Source organism: Astatotilapia calliptera, chromosome 5 (assembly GCF_900246225.1).
Source record: "Astatotilapia calliptera chromosome 5, fAstCal1.2, whole genome shotgun sequence".
NCBI lineage: Eukaryota > Metazoa > Chordata > Actinopteri > Cichliformes > Cichlidae > Astatotilapia > Astatotilapia calliptera.
In genome coordinates this window covers 5,712,041-5,731,858 of record NC_039306.1, presented here as the reverse complement: position 1 = coordinate 5,731,858, position 19,818 = coordinate 5,712,041, and the positions used below count along the sequence as shown (strand labels likewise).

The following is a 19,818-nucleotide window of genomic DNA, read 5'->3' as shown; positions in this document are numbered from 1 at the left end:
ACAGATTTAATGCAAGAATGAGAGTGTGAAATACTCCTCTGAAATCCAGCTGCACAAGGCTGTTAAAATTCACGAGAAAGACTCGACGCCCGAACGCTGAGACACTCCTGCACACATGTGTCCGTGCATGTACGCACATACATACTCAGCCGCACACGTCATGAATGTGGTACATTCTAACGTCCAGGCATGCATGCGCCCACAAACCCACCCCCACCCCCACACACACACACACACACACACACGCACACGCGCACACACAATGACTTACAGGTAATATTAAAGAAGAAACAAATCTATCTGGACTTCCAATTCCCAATTTGATCCCATAAAAGTGATATTTACAATCACACTGTGACAGCTCATAGACCTCAACAGGTCTTTAATATTAAAAAAGATTCTTTTTGTTTTGTTTCTCTTCCCCACCCAGACTTTTGTATTAATTTGCAGGCCCTTAAGCAAAGCTACGATAACATCAAGGCCTGCTAGAACCTACTAAATGTTAATATTTCTCTATAGAACAGGGCCCATCGCTTACTGGCAAAAAAAGAGGAACGGCTTTGCAAGCCAGAAATAAATAAAACAGCATCAATAACAACAAAGAAAGGAAAAAAACAAATGGAAAATAAAGCGATTAAAGGAAAGGAGTATTTTTCTTTCTTCTCGTTCTAATTAAAGCTGGATGGGGTCCCTGAGGGGACTTTATGGTGACACACGAGAGAAGTGCTCTGCAGCCCGGCCTGTATCAGAGAGGGGGCAGAGACACACAACTCAGAAGGTGGGAGAGGGTCGGGTGGGTAGGGCGTGGGGGGAGGCTTTATAAGTGCTTGGCAAATTTCAACAGCAAGAGGACTGCTAATACATTAAGTGGTACAGACAGTAGTCATCAAACTCTGTTCACAAGTTCTAGAAACTGAGAAAAATAAAAATTACACTGACAAAAAAAGGTGGTGACGTGTGTGATTGTGTGTGTGAAGCGGCATGTGTGTGTTTGCATGTGCGTGTGTGCGTTTGTATGTCAAGTGTACACTGCATGTAAGTGTGCACGTCAGAAGAAGAAGAAGAAGAAGAATGGGAGGGTTGGGGGAGGAGTGGGGGAGTGGAATAGGGGATGAGAGTAGACTCCTCTGTGTCGTTTTTGTCGACAGAGTATCATCTTCAGTTTCAGGTGAGGTAGAGTGGCTTGTCCCTGCCTATCATGTTGCCACTGGAAAAAAACAAATAAACAGAAAAACGGAAAATCAAAAACAAAGGCACAGTTTAGATTATGAGTCACACTCTACAACTCTACAAAATAGAAAGGAAGAGGGAAATCAGAGGTGCATTTTTCCTTGATTGCATGATCGTTCTCTGGTGGTGATCATTTAATTTTTCTTAGTTTGTTTCTCAAAACAAACCCTCTTAATGAAATAAAAATTGCACTGTAATTGAGCATGAACAGCACTATTGACTTACGATATCTTCCAGTGCTGCAGGGCTGCGCAGTTTGCCAAATCATTTAGTATAATAAGAGTGAAAACTTGTGTATGGAACTTGTTTTTTTTCTCTTCTTTTTACTGCTGTCTGACAAACACATGACAAGCTCTATTATCTCACCATTACCTCTACAGCTGTCACCCCCGTCTCAATGGAACAGAGCTGACAATTTTCAACACTTACTTTGCAAAAGCAGTGGAAGAGACATCTGCTGCCTTAGCTATAACTATACTATAACTTATTTCTGCAGGAATTCTGGTCTAAGGGCAAATGCAACCTAAATTATGAGGTAAATATGGTGTCAAATTCCATTCTTTAATTGAGGCTTTTTACCATTAAATGTAATTAGTTTGTCTGTGTTCCACATTTATTTAACACAATATGATGTGAAGAATTCCCACTGACCTGCAGTGGTTGCCACACTCCCGATTGCAGTATTCATTGTCCCAATCATGGGTCTGAGCCACTCCAGGGCCTGGACCAGGGCCAGGAGCTCCTGGAGACTGGGAACCCCCAATGCTCTTCTGGTACTCTGACTGGAGGTGGGAAAAACCCTATAGGGAGTACATTAAAATTAGGCACACATCTTAAATTATAATCTCCTAGCAGCAGACGTGTCTTAGTTTGTCACTATACCTGCTGCCCTGGAGGTGGGGAGTGAAGAGAGGCCTGAAGCCCCATCTGGTGAGAGATGATTGACTGGGACTGGACCTGCTGCATGCGGATAGGCTGGTTGAGGAGTGAGCTCTGGTGCAGGGAGAGCTGCTGGTGGGGGTGAAGTGGTGGGCTGATCTGGAAGGAGGAAGGGGGAGAGGCACTAATGCTGGGCAGCATCTGCGATTGGCTGAGTGTCTGCGACAGAGTGTGGCGAGGGGCGTGTCCTGCATAGCTCTGCAGGTCAGTAAGTGGGAAGGCCCCAGGCCCCAGGTATGGCGATGTCGGCTGGGGAGGAGGTGGCACACTGTACAGCGGCGGGTTGCCTGGCATCATATGTGGAGAAGCCTGACTTGTCTGGGCACTTTTTGTCTCCACGGGGTCATTATATGTCTTAAAGAGAGAGAAAATCAAGAACAATAGTTACACTCCATGTAACAATGTGTTAACTCTTATGGCTTATTGCAGTACAACATAGAATCCAGTATATATTCCTGGGGAAGACACTGAGCCTCGAGTTTACCAGTAATAAGCAAAATGCACAAGCTGTATATTGCAAATGACACCCCTACTATTTCCATAGGAATAAAGACAGTAAGTGCTACACTTGATTAATCATCATCAGCAAGTCTATAAAAGATGTATAAAAGCACTGTACAGTGAGAAAGATTATTCACACTATTCAAGACAGCTGCCAGTCATCCCAGAAGTGGACATCCCATCAAATATACCCCAAGGTCAAACCATGCAATGCAAGAGATACTTCTCAGAGTCTACAGGCTTCAGCGTGCTAAATGTTCAAGTTTATGGCAGTCTAATTAGAACAAGACTAAACAAGTATGGCTGGTATGGAAGGGTTTCCAGGAGAAAGTACTTTCTCTCTAATAAGAACATGGCTGCAATGCTTAGGTTTGCAAAGTTGCACCTGAACAAACCACAACTTCTGGAACAATGTCCTTGGGACAGACAAGACCAAAGCAGAGATGTTTGGTTTTCAAAACCCAAAAACAGCCGATCAGAAACACACCTCACACCAACTGTCAAGCACAGTGGTGTAGGGGTGATGGTTTTGGTTTGTTTTGCAGCCACAGGACCTGGGCACCTTGCAGTCAGTGAGCTAGCTATTCTAGAGTCAGATGTGAGGCCATCTGCCTGACAGCTAAAGCTTGGCCAAAACTGTCATGCAACAGGACAATGATCCCAAGCAAAGCAGCAACCTCAACCTCAACCTGATTGAAATGTTTGTAAGCACCGTAAGAGAACTGTGCATAAACAAAACCCCACAAAACATCAATAAAATGACGGTTGTAAAAAATAATGGGCTGAATTCTTTCCTTAACAATGTGACAGACTGATTAATACTTACAGAAAATGATAACATTCAAGTTATTTCTGCTAAAGGTGGTTTTAGAAGCTACTGAATCATGGGGCATACTTAGTTATTCACACTTTTCCAATTTAGCTTAGTGTTTGTTTCATAAACAATGCCATGGTGTCATATGTCATGTATTGCTGCTCATCTGAGGTTGTATAAATATTTTTAGAGCCTCCTAAGTCACAAACTGTTTTAGTATATCTAATGCGTAAAGAGTCTACCGTCCTCTTCACATGGCTGTACCGTTTAAAAAACACAGAGTACTCAAATTTTAAAGCATTCATTATTATGTTAAGCTATCTTTGCTTATTCAACCTATAGTTCCCACCCATTCTTCATTCTTTCTGTTTTTAATGTATTAAATCACCCAGCCCCGCCCACCTCCACTGCACTCACATGCAGTACACACACATCTGCTCTGCAGACTGTTCTGTCTCCCTTTTTTTTCGTGGAGGAAAGTGTATGTCTATCTATGAAATGCATCCAGTATTTCTCATTAACTGTCGGACTGGTTGGAGTTATATGTGGTGGTTTGCTACTTTTTTATGGCTTCCATCCATCCAACTGAATCCCTGAAATAATCAATGGAACGGGAATGAATGGATGGATAAAGAAGAGAGACAGCCACATTCGCAGGGTCAAGTGGAAAATGAAATGCTAAAAAAAATGAAGTGAGGGGAGAGGAAAAGAGTGAGATAATAGATTTGATCTGTGTCAACTTGAGACTTGCAGACATTTAAAGTTGTGTATTGCAGCAGAAGGATTTACAATAAACAATATTTAAGTTGAAAGATGGTTTGCAAATACTGAAACGAATACAATATTTAATATAAAGTGCACCTTTTTAAAATGTAAACTTTTTAAATTTTCAGTGTGGAGTTTTTTGGATTGAAACAAACATGAGAGAAATGACATGGCATATAGTGGGTAGCTATGAAACTTTAGTTTGTCTTTTCTCCTCACAAACAAACTAACATGAGTCACAAAACAAAAAGGCAACAGGTGCACGCTTAAGAAGTGAATCTTTCAAATGAAGCTCCAATTACCTCCAATTCCACCCACCCCGATTCACTCTGAAAAGACCCCTTCATTGGTAATTTAAAGAAAGAGAGTCGTGGTGAATCATGAGATTCAGCTCTGCATTCAGATTGGCTGATCCTGAATGAGTGAAGGAGGGTCTGCAGGCTTATTTTAGTCAGTCAGATTTTTGACTGGCAATCTACCAGCATATAGTATCAATCAAGCCCCTGTATAGGAGCAATGACATGAATGTCTAATTGCAGCAAAGACAAGAGATGAGAATAGTCTTTTTAGCTGAAAGTATGCCACAGTGAAGAGGCTGATGAATTAACTATTCATGCCTTAATCAAGGTGCTTGTTTTCGGCCCATGAGCATGAGAGGAAGTGAGGCGCTGTGCTTAGTGGAGACAGGAGGAGGGAGGGAAAAGAGGAGGGGCTCGGTATATGCTAATGCAATTTAGAGTTGTATTTAAAAAAAACACAATGCAGAAAGGGAGAAATGAAATGCTGAACACCTAAAGACTGATATCCCTGTACCATCACGACTGTAGTACAGACAAACCAATGAGGAGTAGTCTAGCAGCTTTTTTAAGAAAATAATTAGGAATTGTTTTGTTTTTTACACAAGCATTGATAGAAATATGTTAATGTGCTGAGCTAAACTGTAGTAACCTGCATCAAAGAGAGAGCGGTAGTTGTGCGCAAACCTCAGGCAACACATTAGTGGCGCATCAGGGAGGACAGAAACACCAAGAGGATAGCAAATGACAGGTAATGTCCACTTCTACTTTTGCACATGCACAGCGATGAGCGTACACACGCACGCAAACACACACGCATGTACTATTACTTTCCATTTCTCCCCAGCTTCCAAATCGGGTGTGTTTGAGGCCTAATTTTCACTGTTCTCCTGTGAGCACACACACAGGCTCCTTCTCTCTCTTACACATACACACACATATATATGCACAAACATAGCTCAGTGCAGCTTGTGGACCCTTTCCATGGAACAAAAGTGAAAGGAATTCTGTCTAATTTATCATCCCTTATATCGCCGCTGACCCATGTATATCAAAGACGTGACCCCTGCTGTTACCTTGGAAACCAGACTGGCTCTGTAGGCGGCCAGGGCTTTCAGGTACTCCTTCTTAGCAGCCTCTGTTTTCCTCTTGTAGCTCTGCAGGAACAAACACAACAACAACAACGATTGATTACAAGGTGATGTGAAAGGCTAAAATGACCCTGTGGTCCACACTGACTGATGTGAATGAGATTTTGGGAGTCATGGTGTGATTGCGTGACCCGGCGGTGTACTCCTTGATGAAAAGCATATCAAATGCATTCACTTCCCAGTTATCAGGTCAGGGAGATTTGACCATCTGCATGATGTTTGCGTATCTGAAAGTAGTTCTTTTTCTTCAGAATATCCAGAATGAAATGTGCATAAAGCTTGTGCACAATAGCGTGAAAATAGTTTGAAATTCTGCTGAGTTAAATGAGGAGCGAGATGCTGTTTGTCATTTTGTGTACTGCTTTTCTGTCTCTTCCTCTATTAAGGCTGTTGCTCATCTCTTAATCAGAGCTGATGTCCCAGCAAATCATTCAGACGAGGGGGAAAAAAAATAAATAAAAGAATTCAAAACAGCATTAGCAAAGGAGCAATCTCAAGCCTTCTGAATGAACCTCAAATGATGCGTTAAGACAGGGAATTCGAATTAATGTCATCACATGTCACTCACAGGCTCTTTATGGCTGCCAGTGCCTTTGTGATGCAGGAAAAGCAAGTTGCAAAAAGTCCATCCTTAAATCGATAAGGAAGACTCAGATCTCAGCTCATCTCGGGAACGTTTTCATATAAAGGAGAATGTACGTTTGTGCGTGAGTAAATGCATCGGGTAATTACTGATCCTCAGCGAGGAGACTGTCTGTGGCTCTGTGGACGGGGTCATTTCCTTCAAAGAGGTGGGGTACGATAACCATTAAGCATTCATGCCTTGCCAAATGCGCATAGGCTGGCAGCCGCTAACACGTACAGTCGATAAACAAACAGACATACACAAAGAACAGCAAACAAACCGGGATGACGGCGGATACAATCTCATGCTCAAACAGCTGATGTTTATCCACTCATTCATCCTTATTTACAATATCATAATTGTTTTCCTTCTGTGATAGACACTTTGGAACAAGAATGGATGAATTAAGCACTCATCCAGACTTTAAAAATAAAAACAAGCAAAAAAAATCAATCAAATTAATAATGATGCCCATGAGGAAATTCATTGAAAAAATAAAAAATAAAAAAATAAAAATGGGCTTACCCATCACCTCTTATAGACTGACAGACCCACGGTTGCTTCTTTAATAACCCAAACTACTCCCAGCAGCTTTAATTTCAAATTAATTTAACACAGCTAATGATTTGCGCAACGACGGATACTTTTAAATAAATTACCATGCCTAAGGATGTCTAATTATTCCAAAGTGGGCGGATTCATTAGCAATTGAAGCCGTCAAAGGCTGCAGGTCAGTATGAATAAAAAATAACAAAGCTGCAAGGAGAGAGCATATGCCTCTATCGTAATCCTGACACAGAGGTGTCCCGGCTGAATTAGCCCCTAATTGTACCTTAATGAAATGTTCTTGTTTGATAACCAGTTAATTACAGGAAACAATAACTCTGCACCCTGCTGACACTGAAGAGAGTGATTACTCTACGACTGAAAGACCCGACGATTGGTAAGAGGAGAAGTAGGAGGAGAGGAAGCAAACGGGAAGCAAAATGGAGGAGAAATAGGCAGAGGCACATTAAAACCAAAGAAAAAAAAGCACAACAGTGTTTGAATACTAGACAAAGATGCAGAAAATGGACTAAAATAGTTGAATATTGCATGACAGATTTTTAAACTTAACACAGAGAAGGAGTTTATTATCTAAACATGCCATCTTTTCAAACTCACAGTGTTCTTTTCTTTCCTCCCTTTCTCCCTGGTACAAATCTACAGACTCAATTAAATAATACTAAGGTTTCTCCTCCCTCCTCCCCAAATCCATTATCACTGTTCCCCCCCATTGCAGTAAAAACTGAAAATTGATCTTAATCTTAAATAACAAAAACAAGAAAAGTGTTCTTTTGTGTTTCTAGGGCAGCTTTAACATGTAGTCACCTTGAGGGATAGCACAGCCCAAATAATGCATTGATCTTGCACTATAAAGCAAAGGCCTTTGGGAATTAAAAAGCGCTGTATAGTGTGCAAACTATGAAAACAGCTTAATAAAAAAAGAAAATATGAACATAAACATGAATTTAAAAACAAAAAACAAGACTTTGTTCTGCCAAACCTAAGGGCGGCACTGGAGAATACACAACAACACAAGCAAAGTGGGAAAAATGCACACTGAAGCGTAACAAAAAGAATCACAGAAGGAACATAAATCACAACAATGAAACTTTTGATCGTTTCTTCAATAAACTACAGCAATAAAAAACGCTGCCTTCAGTGCACTTATGTGAATTTTGCTGCACTGTGTGTTTGACGAGCGCTATAGGTAATTGGAAACAGGGGCTGTGATCTAGTTAAAACAAAGCTGTGTGTAGGGGAAGGGTTGTGTTTACATTCTGGAGGTCCTGCATGGCTCCAGAGGGTCTGACTGTGACATGAGAGAGCACACCTCGTGGGTCCGGAAGAGACAGCCAGGACATGACAGCCAACAATTAAGTAAGTACATGTCTTGGATTTTTTAGGCCTTTTGACACTTTGTACAAGCAAACATTTGACTCTCTTTAATAAAATCTCTACAGATACTGTAAATGCAGGATTCAGATCTACGGTTTGACCAGGTCATACCAAAACCTTTCATTTCTACTTTTTAAGTCATTACTTATAGTTTGCCTTTAACTTTTGGATAGAAGGCGTCCCATTATCTTCAAACAGTCCTGGATATGATGCACAATTCTATTTTTTTCATTAGCAAATACTGCAGGCTGCCCAGTCCCTGAGGCAGCAAGCTAGCTCTCAGACTAAGCTAGAGGTGTAGCAGTTGTAATAATTTTCTTCTCCTGTAACACTGTGTTTGGCTTCCACCGAGCATATCAACTGGTCATTTCTCTAGAACACATTTTTGTCTTTACCTTTTTGCTCACTCATTAACTCTAGTTTTGCTTTAATGTTTGTTTTAGGACAGCAGGACTCAAAATGCGCATTCTTCTGGTCTCCTTGGATGCAAAAATGCATTTTGACCGTAGATTCTGTAATGAAATTTGAGGGTTCTTGGACGTGTTTGACATCAAACAGTTTTTGGAGAAAGTGGCAGTTGTTTGTAATCTACCCTAGTTGAAGACAACCGTCCCTGCAGTGAAATTACTTATTTCAAATAATTTGGAGACCAATTTAAATCAGTTTGAAGGAGCTCTTTAGCTCTTGGTATTATGGCATCCTGTAAAAACAGAAAACCCAAAAACAGGACATTGGCATAAAATCTAGTTTATTCCTCAGAAGGTACAATACATGTAGGGGTTCACTTACTTTTGTATGTGACCAGTGTGTTTTTTATTTATTCAAATAACGAAAATGACTACCAAGCTCAAATTTATGTCACATTTATTCATTTTTTTTCAAAGGGGATCAAATGTTACCGAAAATGTTTAGGATACGAGCGCATTGTGAATGCATTTTACTATTATATTACCAACCAGCAGATGTGAATGCAGTACGCTATAATGTCCTTTCATGAATTTATTTCATTATGAAAGACCAGGACAGAAATTTTAATGACTTTAATGAGGATTAATGTGCACTAGCTGAATTGGTTGTACTCTGTAAATACACGGTTATCAAGTTTATCCATTTGCTGGCCTGGAATAAATGACAGTGCTAGTCAGTGAGAATAATTAGAGCACTCACTGTGTTATTGCCCAGACAGGCTACTATATTTTATTCCATAATGACATCATTACCTCAAGTTAATTATGTGTCTTGCGAGGTGACATGTTTGATTAAACACATGAATGCACAAACAAATCAAAAAATTAACTGTGAAATGGCATGCTAAATGGCTGGATTTTAATGATGGAATTGCCATATTATTAGTTTTGTCTGTGCTCCCAGGTAGAGCTGTGAAGGACAAATGCATAAAGCATGAGATGAAGACAGACATACAGAGACAGAAAGAAAGAGAGTTGCATCTGCAGTGCAAAATCTAAGGTGAATAAGAAACCGGGACACGAGGGGTTAAGCAGCACAAACAATAACATTTCAGGAGAAGATGTCCTTGAGGCAAAACCAAGGACAAGGCAATTGCTAATCTTGTATTCCCAGCATGATCAAATCACCAGGCAACAGATATAAATAAAAGGACAGGAAATGAGGAATTCACATTCAAGGGTGTCAGCAGCGAAATGAAGATTCATGGTGAAGAGCCCTGGTGAAGGCGGCAAAAATTAACTGCAAATAAAAGGGACAGACGGCCTCCAAAGTCCAGCGTATGAAGTAGGTTTGGTGGGAGAAAAACACACATGCTAGATAGGGTCTGGTAGATGGTGGCTGGGGCTGGGGGGAATGGGCTGCACTTTGTCATGGAGACAGGTGCTTTTATTTGACACCCAATAGGCTGCGCCCTGACTGGATATTCTAAAAATATGAGTCTGCGCATGATCATCAGACTGTCTCGTTTTTCATTCATTTCACACCATCATTTGTTACCACAAACACACAGACAAAAAAAAAAACCTTTGACTTTGCCTGTTGGACTGGAATGTGGAAAATGAAATAGAGAAAATGTGCTGGACAGGAAACCTCTAAACTGCAGTACGTGTTAATGCAGTTTCATATGCACAGGTTGGGTTATAATAAAATCCAATTGACCATTCAGTTCAGGTAAATATAGCTGCACTGCTGGTGGTTAAAATCTTTACAAGTCCGAGTGCAAGAAAATTCACTTTATAAAATAAAAGCATAAAATTTTTTATTTGCTTCACTCTCATGCAAGCTGCAATCACTCAGAGTGGCAGGTAGTTCTTTAATTTTAGAATCAGAATTACAAGTTTTTACTGATGCATTATTCAACTTTCAAAAAAACGGGTTGCTCATTATAATGGCGAAGCCAAGGAAAATTATCACCAGCTAAATAAAACTCAGTATGTCCATCAACAATTGTTGGAACCCAAAAGCAGATCTAGAAGGTGAGTGAATACTGAACTTGTAATTGTTAGGTAGGCAGACGCAAGCTGCTCAATGTGTAAATAGGCATCTGTTTTTCTTTGTTATGCTTTTTCTTTTTTCACAATTTTACCACGCTGGCATCATCCTAAAAGGTGATAGTAATGCATCCCAGCTTATTTCTTTTTCTCTCTTTTGTCTTTAAATGCTTTTCATTTGCAAGCTACATTTTTATGCTCCTTCTCCTACTTAAATGATATTAACCTCTTGCCATCGGGTAGTCACAACTGCCGCAAGGTCAAAACTGTTTCAGTTTTTATGGAGTGAATTTATAACTTTTGCGAGGTATTTTTTTTTAGATGTTTGATAAACAACAAAAAAAGCTCTTTCCAGAACTCATAGTGTATATACATGAATATTAAACGAAGCCTACCTGTTTTTGCTCCTCTCCCAGACCATCCCACATGGAGGCTACTATTTTGGATACGTCTCCAAAAGTGGCATTGGGATTCTGTCCTTTAATGGCTGCCTGAGTGTCTCTGAAGAACAAGGCGTAGGCCGACACAGGCTTTGTAGGCTCGTTTGGATCCTTCTTCTTCTTCTTTTTTTGGGGTTTGGGCTTGGGCTTCATCATCTCCGAAGACGGTCGCTTCTCACCCGTGATCTGGAAGACCATCAGTGGCACAAAACAAAAAAACAAAACAGCTTATTGACACTGAAAGTGAGTCTACTAATTCGACTCGGAATGAATAATTGCATTGCTGATGAATGCTTATAGCGCTGTGCCCAGGTGAAACATGTAAGCTTCATTAAATCCTTAATTTCTTTTCTGTGTTCAATACCCAGTGTTTGGATATTGCAGCAATGATTCACCGACAGTAACAATTTACACACACAGACTCTGGTTGACAGCAGTTTTTCTCCCTGCCTTACTTTGTCAAAAATAACATCTGTTATTTGAATGTATCAAACCTTTTCAAATCTTTATTTTGCAGTTGTTCAGCAAGTCATAAATTCTGAATTTTCATGCTAGGGGTGAAAGGAATTTTAAATCGCCTGCTGTATCTACTCTGGCTTTGATGTGGTCTCAGAATGAATTGGAGAGAGCAAATGGAATTACTTACTGATAGGAGAGATGGTAATCATTTTTATTCACACAGCACAGCAGAGATGCATAGGCTGGGAAATATATATTTTTTAAACTAAAGGATCCCCTTCTTGTTATACTGTATCACTGTGAGCTGGCAGCTAAATACACAGATGAATCTGAAACACTGTGGAAGTGGCAGATTCAATTATACACTCATTCACATTCCCCTGACAGAAACGAAGCAAATCCACAGAGACATTGGTTGGTGGGCAATTTATAAAAGCAGTTTTACAGATTTACATAAACCAAATGAATGTAAACAACTATCCTTCTCTTCTTATTTAAATGAATGAGTGATTTAAATGAAGGAGTGGTTGCTTTGGAACCAGACTGTAACTGAGAACATGGTAAGGCAGTGACAAAGTTGGGGAGGACTGGCAACAGATCATGTTGTTGTTGAAAAAAAGCGCCAATTAAAACATGTCTCACATCTTCATTCATTATAGAAATTTAAAAAGGGTTTAATATCAGCTCCTGTGTGTCTAACAATAAGCAGCAAACCTAGATTAGAATGACAGCTATTCACTAAAGTAACATGGAAAACAGAATTTCCTTTTGCTATTAGGGCATAGATTTTGAACTTTTTGAAGAGATTAAAAGTAAATATCTCAAAAAGTTTCTTTTTTCAAAGCATGAAAGGAAAAAAATAGACATAGCTCCAACTCCAGCAATGTTCAAGTTTTCGAGGCAGCCAAATAACCCAAGCTCAAGCATGCCTATTCCTGCGTTCCTCTTAAACAACACTGCGGATTACATGTTAACAACCTGGTACAAGCACTGCCAAGCCTTTATCGCCACTACTACATGCCAGAGAAGCCACACCAGTACCTTCAAATGAGGATCAGTCTCCTCTTCCTGATTGGAGCTTGAAGGTGAGGGTGTGGCCGATTTACTTCCGGGAGGTGAGGGGGAACCATGAGGCACTGCACTCCGGCTGACCTGTGGGTTTAGCTGGGATAGTGCACTCATGGGGTTGGGCAGTATCGGAGGTGAGTTGTTTATCAGGGTGTGGTTACGGGCGGGGTCATAATGAGCGCCATCAGGATGCTGGTGATGGTGTTGTTGTTGGTGGTGGTGCAAAGCCATCTCCTGCATCTGGGGTGAGAGAAGAACACCAGCTTTACTATCTTCTCTATTTAAAACTCCTGACTGCCAATTAGCCAAATATGCAAATGTTTCGAAGTGGAGATGACATGTTCTAATTGGAGAAATTGTGTATACTGTATGTGTTGGATAAAATATAAATATAATACAATGAACTATGCGCAAAACGTTGGGATTGCTAGAGGGAGTTGTCTTTTGGAAGAAAAAAGAGGTCTCACAGATAATCTCAGGCTGAGAGGTTTTCTTTCTTCACTGTCTCACAAAATTGCAGCTTTTTAGCCAGAATACTTGATCTGAAATTGACTTCAACACTGAGGTTTGTGGAGGGTCTGAACTGAAAATTAGATGCATAATAAGTGAAACATCTAAACTAAAACTAATCAAAACAACTAAATGCAAGATTAAATCAAGGGGCATGCTTGTTCTCTAAATGCTAACGACTTCTACTGTTAACTACTCCGATACGAAAAACTAAAATGTACTGTCTTTGACATCCCTGACTGATCTGAAGCCTGAAAATTTTTGGCTTATTGTTTCCTGACATTTTTGACAGTTAGCAGAACCAGAAAATACTTTGAATACATGATTGCTGGGAGGGAGCCTGATGTTTGGTGAGAAAGCAGAAATTAAGCAAAATGTATACTTTAAGAAAGACTGAGAGCTCAAAGCAGCAATAATCCATCCATCCACTGATCCATCCATCCAGCCATAATTAAAATTTTTAAATCGATAAATTGATCACAGTTATAAAGCTACAAAGAATGCCAGCAAACCCTGTAGTTCGCCTGTGAGACTTACAGAGTGTTGAGCATCTTTTGAGCTCCATATTTTTAATGGGGTTTAATGTTGTTTACAGCCACAGCAAACAAAATCAGCAACACTGCTCTAAAATCAGCTGCACACTACCTGTGTCAGACACACACAGGTAGAGACTCCAAATAAATGTGTGTGTTAGTGATTATATGTCTGTAGTATGTTCTGCTACACAGCTGGCCACACACAGAGTGCATGTTATAATTTAATAAGGAGAAAATCAACTTTACAAGTTAGCACCTTTTTTTAACTGCATCCAAGCTTTTTGCATGTAAAAGCCACTCAGTGAACTGTATCCCAAAGCAATTTTGCACTGTTTAACCATTCATCCATATAACACACAGGCTTATCAGTGAAATCAGATTTCAATAGGTCCCTCTATTACAGCTGAAAGTACAATTTATGGTTCCTATTGACTGCTACAGGCACCGAGTGCAGGCCCCTTGGACACAGTAGCCTGTGTAGTATTGAGGTTAAGATTTCCTCATTTACTGCTTCTGAATTTTTTTTCTTAGTATTTGAAAAGCCAGATGTCTCAGCACCTGGTCAAGCAATCACCGAGTCAGTGGTATGAATGAACTGAGATGTTATGGTCATTGTGTTGTAAAAAGGAAAAGAAAATGTATTGCCAACACTTCTATAAGCACAAGCAGAAAAAACAGTTGTAAACTGCTGGGAATGTCCCAGGAAATATACTTTAGTGGTTACAGAATCAGGCTCATAAAGTTCTGTTCTTAGCCATCTAATAAGATCATCAACAGCAACGACATCAAAAGCTTTATTTCAAGATTCATCAGAACAGAACATGAACACAGACCAAAGGATGCTTTTAATGCTGGCATAAATGGGAATGTTTGGGAATTTACAGATCAGAAAGTGATGAACTAGCATTTGTTAGCTCTTTTAAACATTTATGAGTTAAATAATACATTACACATTAGTGCAGTGCTAAAAAGATCAAATTTAAAGGGCTCGAGCATATGAGGTCTTGATAAACACGAGTAGAGGTTCAGAGATGAAGGCTCAGCACTCTAATCATAATTGGTCCCAGTAGATTGGTAGAATAAAAATGCACAACAAAGTAATGTTGTGAGCAGCTCTGGCCTGCTTTGAAAACTCGTAATATTCACACGACATTAGATTCTGTGTTTGCCTCAGCAGCTGCTCACAAAAGCCAGCAGTGAACAAAGACATTCGTTTTGCATTTCAAATAACCAAGCTCAAACCTCCCCCATCCATGACAATCTCCAACTTCCAATCATAATTCAAAACACCATCACTACACTTCTTAAAACATGAGGAAATAGCTCCAGCAAAATAAGTAGTCAGACAAAAAAAGGAAGGAGGAAGGAAAATGGAGTAAAACGAAGGAAACAGAAATCCATTAATTTTCCATTTTCCATGGACTTGCTCTTTAAGGGTCCTCACAAACCAAGAAGCACTGAAAAACCAATTAATCAAACATGAATGGCCTATCATAGCTATAGCAGATGCATTTCCATAGCAACAGCCTCCAGGCAAAATTGTCACCCTTTAATCTGAGTCACACCATGTTTAATGTAAACAAGAAGGAGACATGCAGAGCAGCGGAGTTCACAGGGGGAAGACGCCACAGCGTCGTGAATATTTGGCCAGCCCCACAACAGTAGAGACAATAGATAAATAAATAAACAGGATTTACAGACACGCATGCATTGCTTACTAGGGATAGTAAAGTTAGTTGCAATGTTTCTTCCGTTACTATAGATAAGAACAAACCAACAAACAAACAAAATAAAAAAATGCAAAAAACACTGACTCTACTTGCTATTTGTTTATTTAATGGGTATTTATTTATGTTTGCTCTCATATTTCATGAACCCCATTTTCATTAAAGCTGCATGTTCCGTTCGAGCTAATGAAGCAGCAAGTCATCAGGAAGCACAGAAACACCAAAACTATTCCACTCTTTGTGAAGATAATAACACAAGATGTTCTATATAAGGATGAAATTGTCCCATTCCAAAGTATGAAAGACTGACTTATCTTCTTATAGTTACTAAAACCAGATATAACAGATCCTGAACTCATTACTCAAGACACCCCCACTGTGATAATTTAATTGTAATTTCAACATCCTGTTTGAAATTGTCTCAGAGTGCGTTTAGTTTGGCTTTCACCTGTGTGAGACAGAAAGACCAAGAAGTTATCACATAGCGCCATCAAGCTAGAGCTAAATAAAGCTAGTGGCAGACGGCTGTATAAATATTATGAAAGAATCTGACAAAGGTTGCTGGTTGCCATAGGTACTGTATGCTAATTCTTATTGGTATCATCCAAGAGGATAGAAAGAGGTGGGAGTGCACAGTGAGTAACAGGATTTAGTTGGTCAGTGCTCTTTGCAGTTAGCATGTAACACATACTGACTTTCCATGGAGTCTTGACATTAAGAGCACTGGCTTTATAATCTGTGACACAACATAAAAATCATGTTATCATTTTGAGTGAGTAAATCTGATAACTCATCTAAAATTTTGAATGTTTTTTTTAATACTTTTACAGTGTTGGATTCCTGCTCTCTGCTGGGTATTGCTGTATCTGTGCTTAACCTTCAGAAATGTAGCTGTTTTCTGTACAACACCAAGGAAATACGCCGCGGTAAAGCTAAAAAGAGAAAACATGAGAAAAAGTACAGAAACTATAAGAGAAAAAAGCCACACGACCTAAGTAGTAAAATCAAAGTTAGCAAAGTTAGCGAGGGGACAGTTAGGTATTACTTTTTGGTGACGAGCAGCCAGGCAGACCTAAACTGTGATGTAAAGCCAGGAAACTCTGTGTGAACGTGTTCCTCTGCCATCGTTACGCCTGTCGTGTTTGTATTCACATCTTGTACATCATAGTCAAATGGGAGTCAAATAACAAAGGCTTTCCAATTATGTGTAGCACATTGTGTGCGAGATGGAATATCACAAAGCCATTGTTCCCCTGCTCCTGCTGACCTTACCTTTGAAATGGTTTCACGGCTGCTCCAATTGCCTGCACCATTTGATTTAGCTAAGGGGATTTGACCACCAGCACAGAGATGAGAGAAGGGGAGAAGAGAGTCCTATACACAGCTACAAGGAGAAAGAGGAGAGATGCGCACCAGAGGCGAGTAAAACAGCTAACCTTGCTCTGTCCTTTTGATGATTATACCAGAGTGGCATCTGTTTCATCATTTAAATAAGCTTGTTGATTGCTATGCAGGCTTTATTACTGTAGCTTCATAATAAACCCATCTGTGGATGCTATAGGATCAATAAATTGTCATGTTTTAACTTGTTAGCGCCATCTAAAATAAATCTGTCAGTTTTTAATTAAGTACTTTGTGTAGAGCTGGAGTCAATTCACTTTTAGTTGACTAGCTTCAAATTGTAAATGAAAACCAAAAGTTAATTAAACGATGGGGCATTTTGTTTTCTCAATGCTACACGATATCTGTCCAATTTAGGTTTCAAATTCTTTCTCACTCCCGCTCCGCCCTGTTTCGATATTCACTGATCGATGCCCGTGTGAGTCCCGAGACTTGTCTTTCCTCACTCCCTGCTTGACTGGAGCCATCTTGTTTAGAGTGATGGCTCACTCACACAGGTTCACGGCTGCTATTGTAAAATCAGAAAGCGTTTAATTGAAACAAATGACTATAATAATAGAACATTATCCCTGCAGGCACCCAGCCATGACAGCTTTAATTAGAGGCGCGTTCAAGAATGATCCTTCAAAAGCACAGCCGCCGCGCAACAAGGTGGTAAACACGCCTTTAGGTGGGGGAGCCAACCCTGGGTCTCTCAGCCCTCAAAGCTACTTCTCATTCACCCCGAGGGCAAAGCGCTAACAACTCTGTTCCTCAAAGAGCCGTCGAGCCTCCCGCCCCTCCCACCTCCTCCTCACTCCATCCCTCTGTCTCTCTCCCTTCATCCATGTCTTTGGTTTATCAAGCTTATATATACCCAAGAGGGTCATTTACACAAGCTGAGAAGAAGAGAGTGGATTCATGAATCATACTCTACTTAACTATAAAGGCAGAGGCAAAATGCTGTATCTGCCGTCTTGTGACACCAGACAGATGCTAAGTACAGAGGCATGATGGGCAATAGATGCCAGGATGTTTTAGAAGGGGAATCAGTGTTGTTGTAAGAAATTGTTTTGAAAGTTGTCAAGACTACATTTTATTATCTGTATTACGCCATAAGGCAACGTGGCTTTGATTTAATGTAATGTGTGATGCCCTGTTTAAGGTACAGTACCAGCCAACTGTATTTACTAACACACTATTAAAACCTCATTTTATTTATTAGCTTGGCAACGGCACCGTGTTGCCAAAACAAGACACTTTAAGGTCACTTTCAATCGTTCCAATTACATGCTAGTCAAAAGGAAAAATATCAAACACTTGCTCTTGCACCTCCCGTGCTGAACTGTGATCCTGTAATTAATCTGGCAGAAAAACAGCAATACCTCACAAACCAGCAGTATAAGGGAATAATTACGAGTTTTAGCACGTACTTTATGAGAGAGAAAAAGCAGTTTACTCAAAGAATGCCTAAAGTAGCCGCAGTGTTGAAATGGAATTTGCCACTATAAATCCCAAAGCCAAAAACAGTCTATACCAACACATAAAATGCAGGAAGGACTTTTAAACGCACAAAAATGAGAATTAAAGTAATAAAAAAGTAAACAAGGATATTAATAATAATGATGTAATTAAAGTTCACCTTGAAGCATTTTCACTGGTGGCTGACTGTTGCTTTGAAAAGTACAGTAGCACCGTGAACATCTCTCAGGGTGAATCAGTAGCAGCAAAAAGGCAGTGGTTGATTTGCAGATAGTAATGTCATGATGTCCCCCTCGGCACCAGCCTCCATGTTCCTCATTACTGCTAATGTTAGAACCTCCTTTGCTTCTTTCTCTCCTCTTTTTCTCTCTGCGTCTCTGCCTCTTTCCTCCCCTCCAGTTCTCTTTCTAGTTCCTTATGTTTTTTTTTCTTTAAATATTCTGTCTCTCTTGTTCTTTCTCACAGTCCCTTTTTCTCCTTTCCTAGCTCTCTCTCAGCCCAGGCGTGTCTCTGAGCTCACCTCACAAAGCACGGCGTCAGAGAATCAGAGCCTTGCCTGACATGACATGCAGGAGATGGTTGTGAGGAGCGGTAGGGACACACACTCTTGACAGCAGAAGGCAAGGCTCCTCTGCTCCCACTAATGAGACTCCTGACTGCCGTGTCAAATGCACTTTGTATGCATGTGTGTGGGTGCGCCCATACTTGCACAACAAAAAAATTCAGCATGCAGAAATAATGAACACAGAAACAACAAAAACCATGCAATTCTTAAAGAAAAATATTGTGCTGTGTGCATCATGCAAGTCTAGGTCAGGCCAAGGTTATAGATGTGTGCAAAATCCTCTTGCCCAGAGACTTTCACACATGTCTGATCTTCACCTCATCCTCAAGTTTTAAACATTATGGCAACAGATTACAAAACTTCTTTTTTTATAGTGATTGCACAATAGGAGGAAGGTGTCTCTTGCTTAAGAACAGCTCAGAATACATGTCTGGTATTAGAAAGGAAGGCAAACACAAGAGCAACTAGCTTGCTACAGCACTGTAATCACTGGGAATGAAGCCACACTTATAGACATTAACAGAAAGAGTGGCAGTATTGCGTTGAACTAGTGGCCGGTGACACAGCAGAGGAGGCGTCCGAGCATGAGATGACATGGGATAGTTCTCCACTGCCGCCACAGCTGAATATTCCTGGTGGTGAAAGCAGAATGGGCTGATGGATTGTTGAGATAGGGCATAGTGCAATATGGGCATGATTTCATGGCATGATAAATCTCAGCAGGGGCGCGTGGCTAAGTGTAATATGAAATCCCTTATCTTTGGATCTGCTTCATAACACTAGATATGTGCTGCAGCTGAATCTGCGTTTGTTTCTTTAGCTTCTGTTCTTTGCTTGAACGCTGTGGTTTATCAAATCTATAAGAGGAGGACAATGACAACAACATGTGTGCGATAACACATATTTCACTCTGATGTTTTTGAAATATGA

The 19,818-nt window shown here is 40.2% G+C and overlaps 1 protein-coding gene across 6 annotated transcripts in view; it reads right to left on the bottom strand.

Annotated features, from left to right (window-relative positions):
- Positions 1 to 971: 971 nt before the first annotated feature.
- Positions 972 to 19,818, bottom strand: part of tox2 (TOX high mobility group box family member 2) — a 102,865-nt gene continuing 84,018 nt past the window's right edge. For 3 of the 6 annotated variants that reach the window (XM_026166867.1, XM_026166864.1, XM_026166866.1), the window contains exons 5-10: positions 12,662 to 12,928; positions 11,117 to 11,359; positions 5,622 to 5,702; positions 2,113 to 2,523; positions 1,882 to 2,030; positions 972 to 1,207 (exon numbers count right to left, since the gene is read on the bottom strand). In XM_026166867.1, coding sequence (XP_026022652.1) covers positions 1,165 to 1,207; positions 1,882 to 2,030; positions 2,113 to 2,523; positions 5,622 to 5,702; positions 11,117 to 11,359; positions 12,662 to 12,928 — 1,194 coding nt within the window. In that variant the 3' untranslated portion in view covers positions 972 to 1,164. The remainder of the gene's footprint in view (positions 1,208 to 1,881; positions 2,031 to 2,112; positions 2,524 to 5,621; positions 5,703 to 11,116; positions 11,360 to 12,661; positions 12,929 to 19,818) is intronic. The other 3 variants (XM_026166865.1, XM_026166868.1, XM_026166869.1) reach the window with 3 other exon arrangements.